At 48.0% G+C, this 19,931-nt stretch overlaps 2 protein-coding genes across 12 annotated transcripts in view; one reads left to right on the top strand and one right to left on the bottom strand.

Annotated features, from left to right (window-relative positions):
- Positions 1–115: 115 nt before the first annotated feature.
- Positions 116–15,785, bottom strand: G6pd (glucose-6-phosphate dehydrogenase). 4 transcript variants are annotated; one of them, XM_046452531.2, is made up of 13 exons: positions 15,634–15,785; positions 14,399–14,526; positions 5,934–5,971; positions 5,725–5,833; positions 4,722–4,939; positions 3,063–3,221; positions 2,697–2,822; positions 2,183–2,276; positions 1,894–2,080; positions 1,402–1,637; positions 1,233–1,309; positions 1,014–1,106; positions 116–920 (listed from the first exon to the last, which is right to left on the bottom strand). In XM_046452531.2, the coding sequence occupies exons 2-13, from the start codon at positions 14,516–14,518 to the stop codon at positions 830–832; spliced, it is 1,548 nt and encodes a 515-aa protein (XP_046308487.1). In that variant the 5' UTR covers positions 14,519–14,526; positions 15,634–15,785; the 3' UTR covers positions 116–829. The 4 variants fall into 4 exon arrangements, with proteins under 4 accessions (XP_046308487.1, XP_046308489.1, XP_046308488.1 ...); XM_046452533.2 differs by having other exon boundaries at positions 5,751–5,833; XM_046452532.2 differs by lacking the exon at positions 15,634–15,785 and adding an exon at positions 15,088–15,292 and having other exon boundaries at positions 5,751–5,833.
- The window catches only part of Ikbkg (inhibitor of nuclear factor kappa B kinase regulatory subunit gamma), a 25,478-nt gene continuing 16,335 nt past the window's right edge, over positions 10,789–19,931 (top strand). For 2 of the 8 annotated variants that reach the window (XM_046452564.2, XM_046452561.2), the window contains exon 1: positions 10,790–10,916. The gene's annotated coding sequence lies outside the window, so the exon portion shown is untranslated. Of the gene's footprint in view, positions 10,917–15,904; positions 16,396–19,931 lie in introns of those variants that run through there. The other 6 variants (XM_046452575.2, XM_046452554.2, XM_046452539.2 and 3 more) reach the window with 6 other exon arrangements.

Here is a 19,931-nt window from a genome sequence, read left to right as displayed (position 1 = left end):
GAAGGCATGGAGCTGGTGCTAGAGGAGGCATAGTGGGTGACACAGGGAATGGGTAAGTGACAGGTCTCTTGTATGACTCCAGGTGGCAGAGAGGAAATGACAAGGGGACAGGTGGGGCTGTCTGAGGATTTAATGGCAGGGTTGAGGGGACTCTTAGCTGCTGCTTCTGCCTTTCCAAGGAGTGCAGAATTTTTAAGAAGGGACATCTGGGAGAACAAGACACTGCTGGACAGTGTGAGGTCCCTTCTACCTGGTGACCAGGAATGTCAACTGGCATTGAGGCTAGTGTGCCCATGGGATCTCACATGGATGCACTTGGTCACTTCCTCAGGTTCAGAGGAGCTTGCTCATAGCCACTGGGGAGTGTGATTTGGCCACTGCCCCATTATGGCCCATGGCTCCTCTCCATTGTCCCTAACATTTTGTCCTGAGGAGTCCTGGGACAGACTGATGGGCCACTCTTCTTCTCTGGAGGTTGGAGTGAAGGGAGGAAGTGACTCAGGTTCCATGGAGACATTGGTGGCTCAGACAGGGCCGGCACTGGCTCAGGACAGTCATGATGCGTGTCATCGGTGCTTAATGGTTGAAGAATGTAGCTGGGCCCAGGGAGGGGTACTGATGTTAGCGGCGGCGGCGGCCACAATGGTAGCAACAGCAGAAGCATCAGCAGCAAGGGAAAGATGGTGGTGGCCCAAGCCTGGGGCTGAGGAATGTTAGGCCTATGGTCCCGAAGTCTTCCCATCATGGGGTTCTCCTGAGGTGAGGTCGGGTGGTGGGAAGGACAAACACAGGGGGCAGATGGGGTAGGGTGGGAGTGGGTGCCTGGGTCTCAGAGCTTGTGGGGGTTCACCCACTTGTAGGTCCCCTCGTACTGGAAGCCCACTCTCTTCATCAGCTCATCTGCCTCCACAGGGCCTCGGCTAGAAACAGAACAGGTACAGGGCAAGATGTGAGGGCAGGGCAGAGATGTTCCCAGCTGTCTTTGCTCCCCTAGTCCCCCATCCTTCCCTCACCTGCCATATGTGTAAGGGATGGGTTGGGGCTTCTCTCGCTCAATCCTGTGCAGCAGTGGTGTGAAGATCCGCCAGGCCTCCCGGAGCTCATCGCTAAGGGAATAAAATGTGGCTTTGGTGGGGAGTGGGGCATATGGGGAGGGAGGGAGAAGGCCACCCCACTGCCTGGTATCCTCTCTCCCACGAGACAGCTGGGACTGGGCTTCTGGGGACCCTCACCTGCGCACAAAGTGCATCTGGCTCCCACAGAAGACGTCCAGAATGAGGCGCTCATAGGCATCAGGAAGCTTCACGTTCTGTGGGAGAGGGGGTCTTATTGATACCATGGTGTGTGGCCACCTAGGCCATCCCTTGGAGGCCTTTCCTGACCAGCTTTCCCTGTGGGCACCTTGTATCTGTTGCCATAAGTCAGGTCCAGCTCTGACTCCTCAGGGTTGAAGAACATGCCAGGCTTCTTGGTCATCATCTTGGTGTACACGGCTTCATTTGGCTGCACTCGGATCACCAGCTCATTGCGCTTACACTGCTGGTGGAAGATGTCACCAGCCACATCGCGGAACTGTAGCCTCACCTCGGCCTTACGCTCATTCAGGGCTTTGCCACAGCGCAGGATGAAGGGCACCCCTGGGTGGGGCAGGGCTGGTCTCAGGACTGGCTCTCCCAGTAGTGCGGGGAGTGAGAATGAGTGAGAACTTCAGTCTAAGTATGTGTGTGCAAGTGTGTATATGGTGTATGGCCAGGGTACCATGTCCCACACCCACCGGGCTTCCCCTTCCAGAGTCCCCTGCCGTTGAGCAGTCAGTGTGTCTGACCCCACTGAGAAGGTCTCCATAAGGGATGGCCCAGCCCTGCCTCACCAGGCCCCAGAGGTGTTACCTACCATCCCACCGCTCATTCTCCACATAGAGGACAACAGCTGCAAAGGTAGCAGTGGTGGACCCATGGGGCACTGTGGGGTCATCCAGGTACCCTTTGTTGGCCTCACCCTCTCCACTGGGGTTCCCCACGTACTGGCCCAGGACCACGTTGTCAGCCTGCACCTCTGAGATACATTTCAATACCTTGACCTGGGAGAAAGGCAGGGAGAGTGGACCCTTTGGATAACAAGATGGGACACAGGGCAGCAGGTGTGAAATGGCCACTGGGGACCTGGCAGGTGCATCTTGTACCTTCTCATCACGGACATCATCTGAGTCAGTAGAGGCAGGCTTCTCCATGGCCACCAGACACAGCATCTGCAGAAGGTGGTTCTGCATCACATCCCTGGAGACAGAAGAGGCCAAAGCTCTGGTCAAGCACTACTTTCAGGATGGGTGGAAGACATAAGGAATGGGCTTGCTTCATTCCCTCTCCCTGTTGCCCAGGTTCCATGGAGCCCAGGGTCCTCAAACAAGGCTTCCCAGTGACAGGCTGTGAGACTTGCTTCCTGCTCCCCAATGTCTTCCAGGTCCCTTCAAAGTAAAAAAGTAGACAGTTGACCCTGTCACTGACCCAGGAAACCCCTGGGATGTTCAGCTGGATAGGAGTCCTACCCCTCTAGCCACATGTGACAACTCACTCAGATTTTCGATCTCAGATTGTGAGGAGGAATCACCAGAACAGGGAGGAGTGGCCCTGTAGGATGACTAGATTTGTGTTCCATGCCCTATGCTGGCCTCCTGGGAGCACAAGACAGGCTCTTACCGGATAATCCCAAATTCATCAAAGTAGCCCCCACGGCCCTCAGTGCCAAAGGGCTCTTTGAAGGTGAGGATCACACAGGCAATGTTGTCCCGGTTCCAGATGGGGCCAAAGATCCTGTTGGCAAATCTGTGGGGAGGTAGAAGAGTCCCCAGGTGGAACTGTCCTTTAGCTTCTGCAGCACAGCAGCCAAATCTGAGCAGTCAGCAGAACTATACCCAGACCTGGAGCTCACCACCCTTGCTTACATTCTTGAGGAATTTGTCCTTGGGGCAGCATCATCTGTGGTGCTCCCCAAGTACCCACCCCTGGCCTTGTACTGTTCCACCCTGTCCCATGTACAGGCATAGGCCAGGACTTAGTCCCCACCTCAGCACCATGAGGTTCTGAACCATCTCCTTGCCCAGGTAGTGGTCAATGCGATAGATCTGGTCCTCACGGAACAGGGAAGAGATGTGGTTGGACAGCTGGTCAGAGCTCTGTAGATCTCTCCCGAAGGGCTTCTCCACAATAATGCGATTCCAGCCTCTGCCAGGAGCCCAAAGCCATGTCACTCTGACATTGAGTCCAGGGAGCAGATCCTCTATCCTCTGCATTCCTAGGGGACTCAGGGAAGTTCTGCTGGCCCTTGCCCCCTTTTCAGAGTACAGAGACCTGTCATACCTAACAATACCTCTGTTTCCCCAGTACTCAACGCCAGGCTCAACACCACAGAAGCCTTCCCACTACCCTGTTGGTGACTGAACAGCTTTCAGCCTAACCACTGTGGGTGCTACGGTGGCACTGCTGGCATATTCCTAGGTGGCCCTATTCCTCTCTGGCCCCACAATGGGTCTTCGGTGGGTCAGGAGTGGCCCAGGAGTGGCCCAGTGGCTAATTGGGGAGCAAGAGGAAGGGGCATCAAGGTCAGAGGTTCTCCATTTTTTTTTTTTTTGGTACTAGGGATTAAAACCCAAGGGTGTTCTACCACTGAGATATATCCCTAGTTCTTTTTGAGACAGGGTCTTGCTAAATTGCCCAGGCTGCTCTCAAACTTATAAGCTAAGTTGCTGAGGCTGACACTGAACTTGCGATCTTCTTGTCTCAACCTCCTGGGTCACTGGGATTACAAGCATGTGCCCATTTTAAAATTTATTTTTATTTTAAAAAATTTTATTTATTCTAATTTGTTATATGTGTCAACGGAATACAATCCAATTCATATTACACAAATAGATCACAATTTTTCATGTCTCTGGTTGTACATAAAGCCATTTGTTTGAAAAAGAGAAAAGGTCCTGGGGCTGAAGTTGGGCTCAGTGGTAGAGCACTTGCCTAGCATGTGTGAGGCACTGGGTTCAATTCTCAGCACCACATAGAAATAAATAAATAAAACAAACGTATTGTGTCCATCTACAATTAGAAAACATTAAAAAAAAGAGAAAAGGTCCTTTTCTATCCCTGCAATTGTTAATATGGTTTTCCTGGGCTGGGGATGTGGCTCGCCTGGCATGCGTGCGGCCCAGGTTTGATCCTCAGCACCACATACAAACAAAGATGTTGTGTCCGCTGAAAAATAAATATTAAAAATTAAAAAAAAAAAAAAAAAAGAAACATTGTTTTCCTTATTGAAAACCAGGAAAGAGACTGTGGTGGATTGGAAGTAGTTTCTTGTGGAGCAACACTGCCACCTGGTGCTCATGGTAGGGACTGTGGGAAAACGTGAAATGCAAGAGAATGAGCAAGTGGAAGGGAGCATTTCATGGAGCAACACTGCCATCGTGTGGTTCTTCAGGGAACTGCTGCTAAGGACTATTTCATCTGTAATGAGGAACTTTTCATGCTGTACACAAATGTGGCAGAGGTTTTAATAGTGTACTTATAGCCTTTCCCTTTATTTGGAGAGCTAATTCATATGTAGAACAAACGGGGCATCCCCCTTCCTCACCCTGGCTTCTCAGGCCAGTGCTGGATCTGTGGCTAGGGCAGACCACATCAAGGCAGGTCAAACAAAGGGGGCAGGGAGAGAGGGCAAAGGACAGGCCTTACGTCTGGCTCATGCAGGTCTCATGGATGTTCTTGGTGACAGCCTCATAAACTGTGGGAGGCAAGGCCAGGTAGAAGAGCCGGTTGGCCTGTGGCCCCTGGTGAAGGGCGTTCATATGGCTGTTGAGGCGCTTGAAGGAGGCTGGGTCGTCATACTGGCCGGCCACATAGGAATTGCGGGTGAAGAACTCCTCCAGCTTGGGCCTCTCCTCTGGGGTGACCTGGGAGAGATGGAAGGACAGATAGACACAATGTCAGCCCCACTTTTCTACCTTCTTGAGAGTCCATGTCTGCTCTGCCCCAGGAAAGTGAAGAGTTTTGTTTGTATGCATTTGTCTCTTTTATTCCACAGCCATGATGGGCTTCCCTGGAGATTTGAGAGGGTTCTCTTAGAAGTCAGCTGTCCTGGCCCTTCATACTGTTCACCCCACCCTGGCAGATTCATGCATTCATGGGGAGGGAGGCTGAGGCAGGCAGGACTACTGTGTAGAGATGGGGCACAGCAGCCCCATGCAGGGCTTGAAACCTGTATAATCACCCCTGTACAACCCTAGGACCTTTTTCCCTAAGACAGAAGTTGTATTTCAGGAAAAATCTGACCTGGAGAAATACAGTGGAGAAAGATCTTTTACCAAAATTAGCACATCAAACTACAATTTGCTAAGAAAAATGCTCATGTGTAGTAGGATTTCCTGTAGGGAAGAGGTACCTGTGAGGGAGGGAATCCTTTTTCTAGTTCATGGTATATCCCAATGTGGCCCCAGAGCACATCAGGGTGGACTGAGTAAATCTAGGTCAGAGAGGGGCTGGGAAATGGGTTATTATGCTAGAGGGACCCCTTTCCCTCTCTGTGCCTAGAGTTCTTCCTATAATGGAGGAAGCAGCAAGAGTAGGCATGCAGAGCTTTTGGGTGCCTGTCGAGTGGGTGGTTTTGGGGCCCTCAAGGATGTGAGGAAGGGGGAAAGGAAATGCATCCTAAGGTTGGGGGGACCCTGAAGCCACTCACTCTGAAGAAGGGCTCACTCTGCTTACGGATGTCATCCACTGTGAGACGGGAGCGAGCATAGCCCACGATGAAGGTGTCTTCGGGTAGAAGGCCATCACGGAACAGCCACCTGAGTGCAGAACACAGCTGTGCCCAGCCAGGCCAGGCCAGGCCAGGGGGTGCAGGGCCAGGCCTTTCCCTGGTGGGGAGGCCCAGGGGAATGCACTTACCAGATGGTGGGGTAGATCTTCTTCTTGGCAAGGTCGCCCTGTGACAAAGAGAATAGGCGTGGTCAGGGGAAGCTATGAACATGACCTAGATCATCACCCCTCCTAGTGATGTGAGCATGCACTCAGGTCATCACTTAGCCACAAGCTTATCTATCCTGTCCCCATACACTGCCAGAGAAGCCCTGAGATTTGAGCCTGCTGTGGGCCTGGACCCTTCATCTGGAAGGCGTAAGTGTTTCCTGCATTCCAGAAGAAACCCGGACATTCAGTTCATTAGAACCGAAAGATGACTAAGGTGCAAAATAGCAAAACTGGTAAGATGTGGCCTTAAACCTTGTATCAGCAAAAAAGAGTAACTCAGAAACAATGAGCTACCTATTCGAATTATGAAGTTAGGAAAAGGATAGCAGACTTTCAAAACAAAACAAAACAAAATTATAAGGAAAGAAATCATGAAAAAGAAAAGTCGGGCTGGGGTTGTACCTCAGTGGTAGAGCACTTGCCTAGTATGTCTAAGGCACTGGGTTCAATCCTCAGCACTGCATAAAAATAAACAAATAAAAAGGTATTGTTGTCCATCTACAACTTAAAAAATTAAAAAAAATGAAAAGTTAATAAAATGGAAAACTAATGAAAGCAAAAGATCAACAAAGTTAGAATTTGGTGTTTGAAAAAGACTAATAACAGCCAGAAAACCCTTTGCAACATGGCTTTTTCAACAGGCACAAATAATTGGGGGTACAATGGAACAGAACTACAGATGGGAAGCACAGAATAGAGCTTAGATGAGACTTAGATGAGATGGACACATTTCTACAGAAGTTCAACCTATAATATGGAGCAAGGGACCTGAGCGGGGCAGTGATAACAAACCTTCCCACCAAGATAACTCCTGGCACTGCCAATGGGTTCTACCAAAATCAGGGAGGAGAGAATTTCATTCTGAAGCAAACTCCTCCTATAGACAGAAGAAGGGAAACTTTCCTGAAGCCACTTTCTAGTTCTCGCAGAACCTTGGCCGTGAGATTTGATGAGAAAGGCACATGGGAAAACCCTTCACATATACCCATGCAGATACAAGAATCCTATAGAAAACATCAGCAAACTGAATCCTGCCATGTTAAAATATGTAACACATCATAACAAAGGTGGATTTATCTAGGAAACAAAAGATTGGTGTGATATAAAAAACAAAAATCAGTCACTGATAAGAGAGTAAAGGAAAAACTGAGAAATCTTTGCCTACTCCTACATATTGATTTTTTAAAATCTAGCAACCTTGCTAAACTCAAGAAATGTAGATAAAGCGTTTCAGAGTATTATCTATTCATGATGAAAATTGTTAGCAAAGTAGACAAATGGGGAATCCCTTAACTTGATAAAGGGCATCTATGGAACACCCTACAGACACCATACAGAATGGGAAACGTTGAAATAACTCCCTGTAAACAACCAGGAACAAGAAAAGAATACCTGCTACTGGCTCTTTAGTAGATGCTGAACTAGCCAGTCCAACAAGGAAGGAAATGAAAATGGATTTAGGTTTGGAAAGGAGGAAGTAAAACTGTCATTATTTGTAGATGATGGTTTGTCTATTAAAAACCCACCTGAAATCGATCTGCAGATAAATAATTAGAGTTAATAAGAGTTTAGCAAGGTTTCTAGGTTTAAAAATCATTAGATAGGAGCCGGAAAAAATTTCTTAGGACACAGAAAGCAATACCATAAAAACTGAAAAATTAAGACTTGACTGAAATTAAAAACTGTCTCATCAAAAAATGCTATTGAGAACATGGAGGTGCTAGGGGTGGCTCAGTGGCAGAATGCATGCGTTGCATGCAGAAGGCCCAGGGTTGGATACCTAGCACCAAAACAAAACAAACAAACACAAGCCACAGACTGAGAGACAGTATTCACTCAACTTATCTGCATCCAGAATATACAAGCAGCTCCTACAATGCAATAAGAAAACAACCCAATTAAAAATGGGTAAGTGTCTTGGCCAGATGCTTCATAAGGAATAGAAATGAATGGCTACTAAAAACATTAAAAGTATTCAAGATTGTTAGTTGTCAAAAAAATGCAAACCACATAGCATTTCACACTCACGAGAATGATCGTAATCTAGAAGACTGAGAACACCTAGTGTTGGTGTGAACTCACGTATGTGGGTGGGAGAAATGAGATGGTCAGGCACTCTCTAATGTAGCTTGGCAGCTTCTCATTAAAGGAAGCTATTCTACTCCTGGAGGAATGAAAGCAGGAGGCCACACATAAATCTGTGCATGAATGTTCACAGCAATCTAATTGAAAACAGACCCAAACTGAAAATAGCCCAAATGAATCAGCAGGTGAAGAAACAAAGACATATTACTCAGCAACAGAGGAGGAACATGTTACAGATCTGCGAAACACTGACCAGTCACAAAAAATATTATGCTGAGTCAAAGAACTCAGACACAAAAGATTAAGCCTTTGAGTTCACTTAAATAAAGTCCTAGAATGGGAAACATTAGCCTATTAGTACAGGAATTAAATCAGTAGTTGCCTGGAACAGGGGGTGGGATGGGAAGGGGCACCCAAGAACTTTCAGGGAAGATGAAAATGTTCTATATCTGTGTATTGTCATGTGTACCAAAAAAAGTGACAAAAATAATAACTGATCAGAGGGTGGGGAGTGGGTTAGAAATTCCCCTAAGGTAGCAGTGATCATAAGGCAGTGCTTCTAGAGTGCAGATAATGTTCTGTTTCTTGATGTGGTAGAAGGTATATAGGTGTCTCAAGTTTGTAAAGTCATCAGGCTGTCCCCTTATAGTCTGTATTCTTTTCGACATATATTCCAATAAAAATTATAAAAAATTAATAGGCACATACCACCTGCCTTATACTTACTAGCAACAAGAAGTTGGAGGAAAAAACAATTTAAAAACAATTCCACTAACAAAAGTAAATGTTATTTGGTATAGGGAATTGACCCAGGAATGCTGTATCACTGAGCTGCATCCCCAGCCCTTTAGTTAAAGTTTTTTTTTTTTTGTAGTTGTAGATGGACAGAATGCGTTTATTTTTATATGGTGCTAAGGATTGAACCCAGTGCCCCACACGTGCTAGACAAACACTCTGCCACTGAGCTATAGCTAGAAATAGAGCCAGCATATGCCTGTAATCCCAGCTGCTCAGGAGGCTGAGGCAGGAGGATTGCAAGTTGGAGGCCAGCCTGAGCAACTCAGTGTGACCCTGTCTCACAATAAAAAATAAAAAGCTGGAGATGTAGCTCAGTGGTAGATCATCACTGTGTTCAATCTTCAGTGCTACTAGAAAAAGAAAAGAACTAGAAATAAACATTCAGGCTTACTACTGAGACAATGATACAATTCCATTAAAATGGCCTATGCAGACACCTCATTCTCTTGGGCAGCAGAAGCACCAGGAAGAATAACAACATCCCTCCTCTCCAAGCCAATCTGCTCATCCAGTTCAGTCACCCAGTTACTATCAATAGCCTAACAAGCTTTAATTTTGTAACCTGACAAACTAGACGGAAGAGGAAGCAGTAGAATGACCAGCGGGCTCTTGAACAACAATGGAGCAAGGCCCTTTCATTTCAGACCCTATAATCAAGACTGTGGGAAGGTCTGGTCTGTGAACCCACACTTTATGGGGCCCTGCCACTCTGTGGGGAGAGGTGAATGGGTGGCACAGGCACAAAGCACTGTCCCAACCAAGATCTCAACTCAATCCAGACAGGAAATCCATCTCCAGGGATAAGATAAAAGACTTGAATATTCATGCAAAATTAAGTTGTAGAAACCTTCCCTGCAGATATTTTTGTAAAAAAATTTTTAAATTGTTTTAATTTTTTGTTGTAGATGGGCATAATACCTTTATTTTATTTATTTATGTGGTGCTGAGGAATAAACTCAGTGCCCCACACATGTGAGGCAAGTGCTCTAGCACTGAGCCATAACTTCAGCCCCTGCAGATGTATCTTGATCTAAAAAAAAATCAAAATACTGCTGAGCATAGTGGTGCATGCCTATAATCCAAGCTACTTGGGAGTCTGAGGCAGAGGATTGCAAGTTTGAGGCCAGCTTCAGCAACTTAGTGAGACCCTGTCTCAAAACAGAAATGAATGATTATGTAGGTCAGTGGAAAAGTAGTGCTGAGTTCAATCCCTGGTCCTAAAACCAAACCAAAACCAAAACACATAACAACAATAACAAAACTAAAATCATACAACAACAAAACAAACTCATGTGAACCTCTGGGAGCTTGGGCTAACTGGCCTCCCTGGCCTGCAATGCTATGGTGATTGTGTTCAGGAAAATATCCCAGTTGCTGCCAGCCGGTCTCTGCTTGCCTGTCAGACCTCCTCATGCATCTGCATCAATCCCCTGTCTGATGCCCAGTTTGGCCACTCAAAGTTCTACTCAGAGTTCTCGAAGGCCATTCAGATCTCTGCTGAGTGAAGTTTCTAACCTACCATATCATATGGTTGCCCTTGCTGGTCCCTCAAGGTCTATCTCAGATGACCCCCAACCCTGGGCCAGGGGCTCCCCCAACATGGCCCTTAGTTTCTCAGTGCACTGTCAATGCCTGCCTCCGGCTTTCTCCCTCAGCGGGGCTGGTAAGGACACTGCTCATGTCTGGATGGTTCAATGTTGACTCCACATGTTCCAGAAAGGGCAAGCTTGCTGGGAACTGACCCTGAAAGAAACAGTAAGAATCCTGGCCTGCAAAACCCTCTAAAAGGCAATGTTTGCTTATGATAAAATTCCAATGCATTGGGAGGAATCAGGACAGACTCCAGGCAATGGATTGGTGGCAGGGGATTGGTTTGCTGAGTCACAGTTGCCCCACACCCTGGAGCTGTTTGTTTTTGTGTTCCCTTTGGGATTAACTAGAGATAGAACCTGCTCGCCTTGTTTCAGCTCAGTCCCCGCAACCGACAATCTGCTGAGCTCCAAGTCACCCAAAGGAGAGGTGAGGTAGACCAAGAACAGTGGGGGTGTGGGGGGGGCAGCCACTCTCTTCAGGGCTGGAGCAAGGAATACAGGGAGACCTAAAATCTAAACATGTGGGGGTGGGTACAATTCCAGCAGGTAGAAGCCTCTCAGGTTTGCTACCCTGTTTGCTTTGCCCAAGAATCATGGTGGGGAAGGGGTCTACTCAAGGACAAATTTCACCTTACTAGGAAGAGGTAGGGCAAAAGAGACTTGGGCTACCACTTGCTTGTGGTCACCTGAGGTTTGGCCTCGGCCTCCTGTTTTATAAACCCAAATCACTGCAACCCTTTGTTCTGGTGTGAGGGTTTTAGGGTGGAGGCCCAGTAGAAGGAATGAGCCATCTTGTCCCCAAGAGTTGTTGGCATTAAGGATTCACCAAGGTGGAGCCCTGAGCTTTGGTGGAGGCCCAGCTGGCTCCTGGCCACTGGGGTGAGAGAACCTGGCTCTGCTGAGGTAAGTTCAGGCAGGAAAAACTAACAAAAGGGCCTCCCTCCTACACTCCAGTGCTCTTGAGTCACCAGGCCTTTGGGGGAATGCCAACGTCATCATGATACAGCAAGAATCTTATCGGCCCAAGGGGGAAGTCAGCCTTGAAGTGTCTGTCCTAAGAAGAGGGAGGGGCTAGAGCAGCTAGGTCATTTGGATAAATCATAAGCACCCATCATGCCATGGCCATCATGGTCCAGGTGGGGAAAATGAGACCCAGGGAGGAGAGGGTCCTGCAGTGAGATGCTCTGCCCACATGGACTCCCAGTGGGATTCTCCTTCCCTTGTTCCTATGGAAGTGTCACTCTCCAGCTTCACCAAGGTCCCCAGGCAGGGGAGGATACCCTTTAATGCCCAAGGTTCCTTCCTGCATGCTAGTGCTTTCTGGACAGCAAGTACCTCCACCCTCTTCCTGAAGTGGGTTGGAGTCTTGAGAAATAGGAGAACCTTGAGTGGCTCAAAGCCCATTTGGTAACAGCATCAGGACGCTCTCAGGAAGGAAGCTAGGCATGTACGTGAGGGTTGGGTAAACCTGCAAGGGAGGAAGTGGCAGAGGATGGCCGCTTGGGCCCAGCTGGCCTTGGGGTGTCCTGCTTGCCCAGCTGCTGGCCTCCTTTTGGTTTCTAGGTCATACTGAGCTTGTTCTTGACTTAGGGCTGTGGGTACTTCCTCTTCCTTTCATATGGGATGCACCCCCAGCCCTCACCTGAAGGCCTTACTCTCCAGGCCTTCTTCATGGGACCTGTGTGCTGAAGGGGGCAGGGGACACAGGGGCACATTGGTGGCTTCTTTCTTGTGAGCCCCTCTTGGTCTGCTTACTCCCTTTGGGGCTCTGGCTTCCCACAGTCTATCGGCTCTATGAGGAAGGGGCTGTGGCTGTTGTGGTTTGAAAGAGGTACTTGCTTCATGTTGAATGAATGAATGGAGAACGTGCTGGTTTCTCAGAACAGCTGGTACCCTGCTTATCTCCCGCAGCAAGTGAGCTGTCAGGTATGGAAGGAGGTTTAAGAATGGGAGCTACTCTGAGTGCTGTCTGGGCATAAATGCCCCTGCATGAACTCCAGGCCCTCCCTGCGGGGGTGGGGGGGGTGGGGGGTGGGGAGGAGAAACAATGGGGCTCTTTAGAACATCCCTTGTCTTCTCCACTCCCTTCTGCTGGAGCCAGCACTTCCCATTTCGGTTCTAGAAGCCTCTAGTTCTCACTCCCAAAGCAGAGGAGAGCAAAGGGGAACCCTACTGATTGCAATTAGACACAGTTGCCTAACCCAAGGCCAGCAGGAACGTACACATCAGCCTAAGAAGGCCAAGACTTGTTTGCTAGGAGGAAACACTGAGGTTTTGAGAGAGATACATACACACACACACACTTGCTCTAGTCAACAAGCTTAGATTCTCTCAGTGAGGTATCCAAGAGTTGAGGGTTTGGGGTTATGATCCATCATTGTGGTCTAGGTCACTGTTGGCCTGTGATTGTGAGAACATGGGGTAGGGATGGGGAAGGGAAATCATCCTTATTTACTTGCTGCTCCAGTCTGATCCTTGGAATGAAGGCCTAATGGTCAGATTCTGAGGTGTTAAGGTTTGTGGCTGTCACAAGTATGGCTCCTCAAATGGGACTATGTCTGAGGCCAAGCCTGTCCCACTGTGTGCCCCAATTGGGTACCTCCAGGGGACTTTAGGGTTCCTAGGTGTCAGAGGACAGTGCTTGGGGTGGCTTGCACTTGCTTTTCTAGTGGTAGAGCCCTTCTCCCTTGCTCTCCTCCTCATTATTTCTAAGTTCTGATCAGAAATACAATGGTGGGCTGGACATGGTGGTGACCTGTAATCCCAGGTACTGGCAAGGCTGAGGCAGGAGGATCACAAGTCAGTCTCAGCAACTTAGCAAGATCCTATCTCAAAACAAAAAGGTCTGGGGTGCAGCTCAGAAGTAGAGTACTCTTTAGTTCAATCCCCACTACTACAGGGGGAAGAAAGAAATATAATAGTGGCAGCAGGGAGCAGGTTTGAAAAGCGGGTGGCATGTTCTGTACAAACAAAGAACCACAGATTTCCTCCAGCACGGAGGGGCTCACAACATGCACCATGTTGCACCTACCTTGTCAAGAGCTAACTAGTTCTCATGGAACTCTTATTCAAGATTACACAATAAGTTCAGGGTGAAGATGATCACACAATGTTGAGCAGAGTTCGGGACATATCCAGGGCTAAAAGTAAACAATTGAAACCACTTTTGCCATTAAACCTTGGTCCAATCAGTCACTGTACTTGTCTTGCTGCCACACAGCACACAAGGGAGGATGCTCTCATCAGGGACCACAGATCCTCTAAGGCCACACTCCTTTTCCTGTCCAACCATGTACTGTCAATATGCAATTCCTCTGCCTTTGCTTCTACTCTTTGGCCTTTCCAATCAGAACAAAAATTCAGTTGTGTCAGCTAGATAACTGAGGCCAGGTGGGGTGGGCAGAGCTCCTCAGGAGGGTTTGGAAGTTGTGGCAAAGAGGAAGTGTTCAAAGAAAGACCCAGTATTTATGATCAGGGAACTTCATTGGTACAGAGAGAAGAGGCAGAGACAGGGCTCCAGATCTTTCTTCTAGAACTGACCATGTGACATTTGTCAAGTCACAAACTGGTTTAAAAAGAATTCAGAATGAATAGCATTCCCTGCTTGCATCTGTTTTCCTCACTGAGAAGGAAGAAGTCATGGTCCTTTAGGACCTGGCAGCTCTAGGACTCCTGGCTATACTGAATGGGTGACCAGACTTTAGAAACATCTCACAAGTATGTGTATACCAGGTAGTGTAGGGAGGTTAGTGGCACACAGGCAGGGGCAACAGGTAGAGCTCAATTTATCAGAGCCCATGCAGCCCCACAAAACTCAATCAGGAAAGCTGAGGCACAGAGTAAGACGTGTTTTGCACAATGCCACATTCAAAGTCTGACTTTTCAGACTGGGGCCTGGGGGAGACTCACCGATGCACCCATGATGATGAATATATGTGTATCAGCCTGGTGGAAGGCATCACCCTGGTACAGCTCTTCCCGCAGGATCCCGCACACCTGGGTCCGACTCAGGGCTACCTGCTCTGCCATGGTGCTCTCTGGTGAAAGAAAGGCTCCTTGACAAGTCGGTCTCCTTCTTGATTCATGACGGATTACTGAAACCATTCTCTGGGAATGGTCACAGTGGGGGTGGGGCAGCGGGGTTGGTGGGTTAGAAACTGCTGCCTCTGGGTTCCAGCCTTACTCTCCCAGGCTGCCTTTTTTCAGGGTGTACATTCAAAATTACTCAAAGCATGAATGGATTTTAGCTGCAGCATCAATTCTGGGCAAGTGGATAAAAATCCTGCCAGAGCATCGCACTACATGTCCTGGACCATCTCATTGTGGACTTTGCCAGAAACTCCACAATGAACCGGAGCACGTTGGATTGTGCAGATGATGGAGTTTAGCTCCAGCCCTCCCGCTGTCAAGCTGGGCGATTCCGGCAAGTCCCCTCCTCTCTCGGGGTCTGGCCCTCAAGGTCCCAATGGGGGAACCGCGGGTACAAAGGGATCAGTTAAGTCTGTCTGTTTAGAAAAATAGCGCCTATTAAAAGGCCGCGTGGTGCAGCAGCAGGCAGCACACCCCTCTGCCGATGCGGCGCCTGCCCGCCCCGTTACCTGCGCCTCGTCGCAGTCACCCGCAGCGCTCGAAGCCCCGGAATGCACGGCCGTTTCCGGGGATTGAGCCCCGTCGGCCCATTTAACTAGTGGGGGCGGGCGCCTCTGCTGAGCTGACCGGCCTCAGGCGAGGCGCCCGGGGCGGGGCCTTGCCGGCCCCTCGAGAGAGAGAGGAGAGAGGAGAGAGGAGAGAGGGAGAGAGAGAGAGAGAGAGAGAGAGAGAGAGAGAGAGAGAGAGAGGGGGAGGGAGAGGGAGAGGGAGGGAGAGGGAGAGGGAGAGGGAGGGAGAGGGAGAGGGAGAGAGAGGGAGAGGGAGAGGGAGGGAGAGGGAGAGGGAGAGGGAGGGAGAGAGAGGGAGAGAGAGGGAGAGAGAGGGAGAGAGAGGGAGAGAGAGGGAGAGGGAGGGAGAGAGGGAGAGAGAGAGAGAAGGGAGGGAGGGGGGAGGGGGGAGGGGGGAGGGGGAGGGGGGGAGGGAGGAGGGGCGAGGATAAGTGCGCGCGCATCCCTGACCAGCCCCGCGCACGAACAGCCCCGCCCCTCGGGCACCTGCACTGATGGCTGATCCGCCCGTTGTCCTCGCTGCACAAGATCGGGATGCTTTATGGGCACGGGGCAGTCCCAGGCAGTTTCCCCGCGTCCCTAGTGCCAGATCAGCCTCACCCTACAGTCTGGTTTTCTACTTCCGCCAGTAGCGTGGCCACGCCTCCCAGGCACCCTTCTGGATTCTGGGCGGGGCTTTCTGCCTTTTGATCTTGGCCCCTCCCGTGTCAGGGGTGGGACCGTCGAGGAACGCCCAGCGTCTGGATGCGCTGCCTTCAGAGTAGGGGTAGTGTAAATGGTAAAGTCCTGAAAAGTAGAGACTGGCGCTTGTCCCTGGAGAGTGTTCTGCTGGCTAGTTTAGGCTAGCGGGTTTTGGCTTTCCTCAGGAACAAGAAACGGCCTTGCAGTGGCCTTACATCTCTTGCCAGCCTCCTGTACTCCTGGGGTCAGGAATTGTGTATTTTACTTCCGGATCTCAGGACAACCACGCCGGAAGCCGGAAGTAGGGGTTTCCATAGCGGGGAAGGGAAGGGCGGCCTCCGGACTGGGGACTTTCTCCGAGTGTCCCGGCCCAGGAAACTCTCGCAGCCCGCTGCTCCAGCCTTTCTCACGTCTGACCTACACTGGTGACAGGTGTGGTCCACTTCTTCCAAGACAGGGTTCCATCGGCGGGCGTTCTGCTGCCTCTGAAACGTCTTCTGATGTCCAGGCTTCTCCTGTTGGGCCCTACCGGTTCCGGCTTCGCGCTTCTAGAACACCAGGACCCAGGTTATTTGGGCGGCGAGTGGGACTGGTTCTGCTCCTCTCTTGCCGCGGCGGTCTCTGTCTCTCCATGTCTCTAGTGCGGAAACTCTTCTAGTCCTGAGACATTTCCTGTTCATCAAATTTGTGTGCACTTCAAGTCTTTAAAAAGGACTGGAGTATAGCTTGACAGCTAAGCGTCTTACCTCATGCGCCTCAGTTTGCTCACTTGCAAAACAATTACTATCTACCTGTCCTCATACCATTTCTGTGACCTGAGAACTAGAGGGTCGTCTTGGTATATTCTAGAAACACGGAGGAAGCGCACAGGGAACGTGGGCAGCATAGTTGGAGAGGGAGGAATGGGGAGACCAGATGGTATAGGGTCTTGTAGGCCTTTGACTTTTATACTGAGAGCAAGGGGGAGCCAAGGTAGGGTTCATGGTAGAGGAGGGATGTGATCTGAGTTACCTATTCTTGTTACTGGGGATTGAATCCAGAGGTACTCTACCACCGAGCTACATCCCCAGATCGTTTTATTTTTTTTTGTTTTGAGATAGGGTCTTGCTAACTTGCTCAGGCTAGCCTTAAACTTGCTATTCTCCTGTTGCAGCCTCTTGAGTACCTCTAGAGTATCTTAGATTACAGGTGTGCACCACCACACCAGCCTGAATTATTTTTTAGGCAGATCTTATAGCCACCGTGAGAACAATGGACTGTAGGGGGCAAGACTAGAACCAGGATGGTGTGTTAAGAAGTTATTGCAAATTTGTAATGTTTTGAACAACCCACAATAAAAAATTAAAAAAAAAAAAAAAGAAGTTATTGCAGTATTCCAGGTGTGAGAGACAATGGTGCTGTGAACATTTTATTATTAAAAATTTAAAAAATGTGGGCTGGGGATGTGGCTCAAGCGGTAGCACGCTCGCGTGGCATGCGTGCGGCCTGGGTTTGATCCTCAGCACCACATACAAACAAAGATGTTGTGTCCACCGAAAACTAAAAAGTAAATATTAAAAAAAAATTAAAAAATGTATTAAAGTGGAAAGATTAGTAAATTCCATATACCCACCTCTCACTTTACAATTATCAACTAGTAACTAAGTGTTTAATTTATACTCCTCAAAATTCTCTTCCGTTATTATTTTCCATAACACCTTTTTTGAGAAATAATTCGCATGCTAAACAATTGACCTATTCAGCGTACAGTTCAATAGTTTGTAGCATATCTACTGATGTATAGCCATCACCATTATTTCCAGAACATTTTCATCACCCTAAAAAACAGCCCTGGGCCCTTTAAGCACCCTTCTGGCCTCACCTCATTTCCTTAAGTAGCCTGGAAACTGCTTTTTTTTCCCTCTGTGGATTTGTCCATTTTGTACATTTCTCATAAATGGAATCATACAACATGTGTTCTTTTGTGACTTGTTTCTTTCTCTTACCATAGTGTTTGGAAGATTTGTTTATGTTGTAGCATGTGGATGTACTAAATTTTGTTTATTAACCAGTTGATGGACATTTGGGTTGTTTCCATTCTTTTGCTGTTTTGAGTAATGCCACTTTGAGCATTCATATGTGGATATATTTTCATTTGTCTTGGGTATATACTTAGGAGTTCCCCATTTATTTATTTATTTATTTGGTACTGGGAATCTAACCCAGGGGTGCTTTACCACTGAGCTACATCCATGACCTTTTAATGCTTTATTTATTTATTTTTTTATTTTGAGACAGGGTCTCTGAGTTGCCAAGGCTGGCCTTCTAAGTTAGCCTCCCAAGTCACTGGATTACAGCTGTGCATCACCATGCCCAGTTCTCTCTTTATTTTTATTTATTTATTTATTTATTCACTTTTTTGTGGTGCTGGGAATCAAACTCAAGGTCTAATGGATGCTAGGCAAGTACTCTACCACTGACCTATATTCTCAGCCCTGAGAAGTTAGTTTTGAGAGGACTATTAGACATTCAAATAGGTATATCAAGTTTGATATGTGAGTCTGGAATTCAGAAAAGAGGTCTCTTTTTGGGTGTTATTTTGGAATGACTACAGGATTGAGTATAGTTAGAGAAGAGAAGTGGTTCTAGGACAGCTCTGGGTACCCCTACATGAAGGTATGAAAACTTAGTGAAAGAGCCTGAGCAGGATCAGTCTTTGAAGTGGGAAGGACACCAGGAGACTGGGTTGTTAATGGAAGCCAAGGAAGAAAGTATGTGGAAAAAGATGGAGATGTCAGGTCAGCTGCTGTGTTTGGGTCAGTGGGGGTATAAGTGAGATGTTGTAAGTGCTAACAATCAAAACAGTCAAATTTTTTGGTACTAGGGATTGAATCCACGGGTACTTTGACACTGAGCTACCTCTGCAGATCTCTCTTTTTTGGGGGAGGGTTTACCAGGATTGAATTCATGAGCACTTGACTCCTGAGCCATATCCCCAGCCCTATTTTGTATTTTATTTAGAGACAGGGTCTCACTGAGTTGCTTATTGCCTCGCCATTGCTGAGGCTGGCCTTGAACTTTTGATCCTCCTGTCTCAGCCTCCCCAGCTGTTGGGACCCAGTCATTTTTATTTTTATTTTTTTGAGACATGGTCTAAGTTGCTGACGCTGGCCTCAAACTTGGGATCCTCCTGTTCCAACTCCTGAATCACTGGGATTACAGGTGTGCACCACTAGCCCAGTAAAACAACCAGATTTAATCAGTGTTAAAGTCAACATTCCTAGCATCAGGCCTGCTGCTGGAAACTTACATTGGGATTGACCTCCACTTCCTGGTAATCAGTCTTCTTGGGTGGATATGAAATGGTGGATCTGGTACTGCTCCTCATGGTCTATATCTAAACTCAAGCAAACAAGAGCAGCTCACCTACTCTGCTGTCTCAGGTCCTGCTCTCTATTTCAAATTTCTCAGTACATGTCAGACACTAGAAGTCTCTTCTTACCTTTATCTTCCCAACTCTAGGGAACACTCCTTAGACCTAGCATGGTATTCTTGAAGCCCCTCTTCTGTATATGAGTTTCTGTGACTGCCATAGACGTGACAAGAAACTGGGTGGCTTCAAATAACAGAAATTTAATCTCTCAGTTCTGGAGGCTAGAAGTTCAAAATCAGAGGGTGAACAGGCCATATTCTCTCTGCAAGTTCTAGGAGAAGATCCTCCCTTGTCTTTTCTAGGTGCTGGTGGTGCAATTGTTCTTGGCTTGTTCTCACATCACTCCCGTCTCTACATGGCTTCCTCCCTGTGTGTTTCCCTTTGTTTTCTACTTTTTCTTCTCTCTCTTATAGGAATCCTTGTTATTGGAATCAGGGTCCACCCATATAACCCAGGATAATATCATCTTGAGATCCTTGATTAAACTACATCTGCAAAGACCGATTTTCCAAATAAAGTCACATTTATAGGTTTCAAAGGTTAGGGCATGGCCATATCTTTTCTTTTTCTTTGTAGCAAAGGTTGAAGCCAGGGATGCTTTATCACTGAACCACATTCCCAGCCCTTTTATTTTTATTCTGAGACAAGGTCTTGTTAAGATTCTGAGGGTCTTGGCTAAGTTGCTGAGGCT

The sequence above is a fragment of the Marmota monax genome, unplaced genomic scaffold, assembly GCF_021218885.2.
Source record: "Marmota monax isolate L192 unplaced genomic scaffold, Marmota_monax_Labrador192_F-V1.1 WCK01_AAM20220418_F8-fsc00142, whole genome shotgun sequence".
In the NCBI taxonomy this organism is placed as follows: domain Eukaryota; kingdom Metazoa; phylum Chordata; class Mammalia; order Rodentia; family Sciuridae; genus Marmota; species Marmota monax.
Note: the sequence above shows the minus strand (reverse complement) of the source record. Positions and strands in the feature narration are given on the sequence as shown.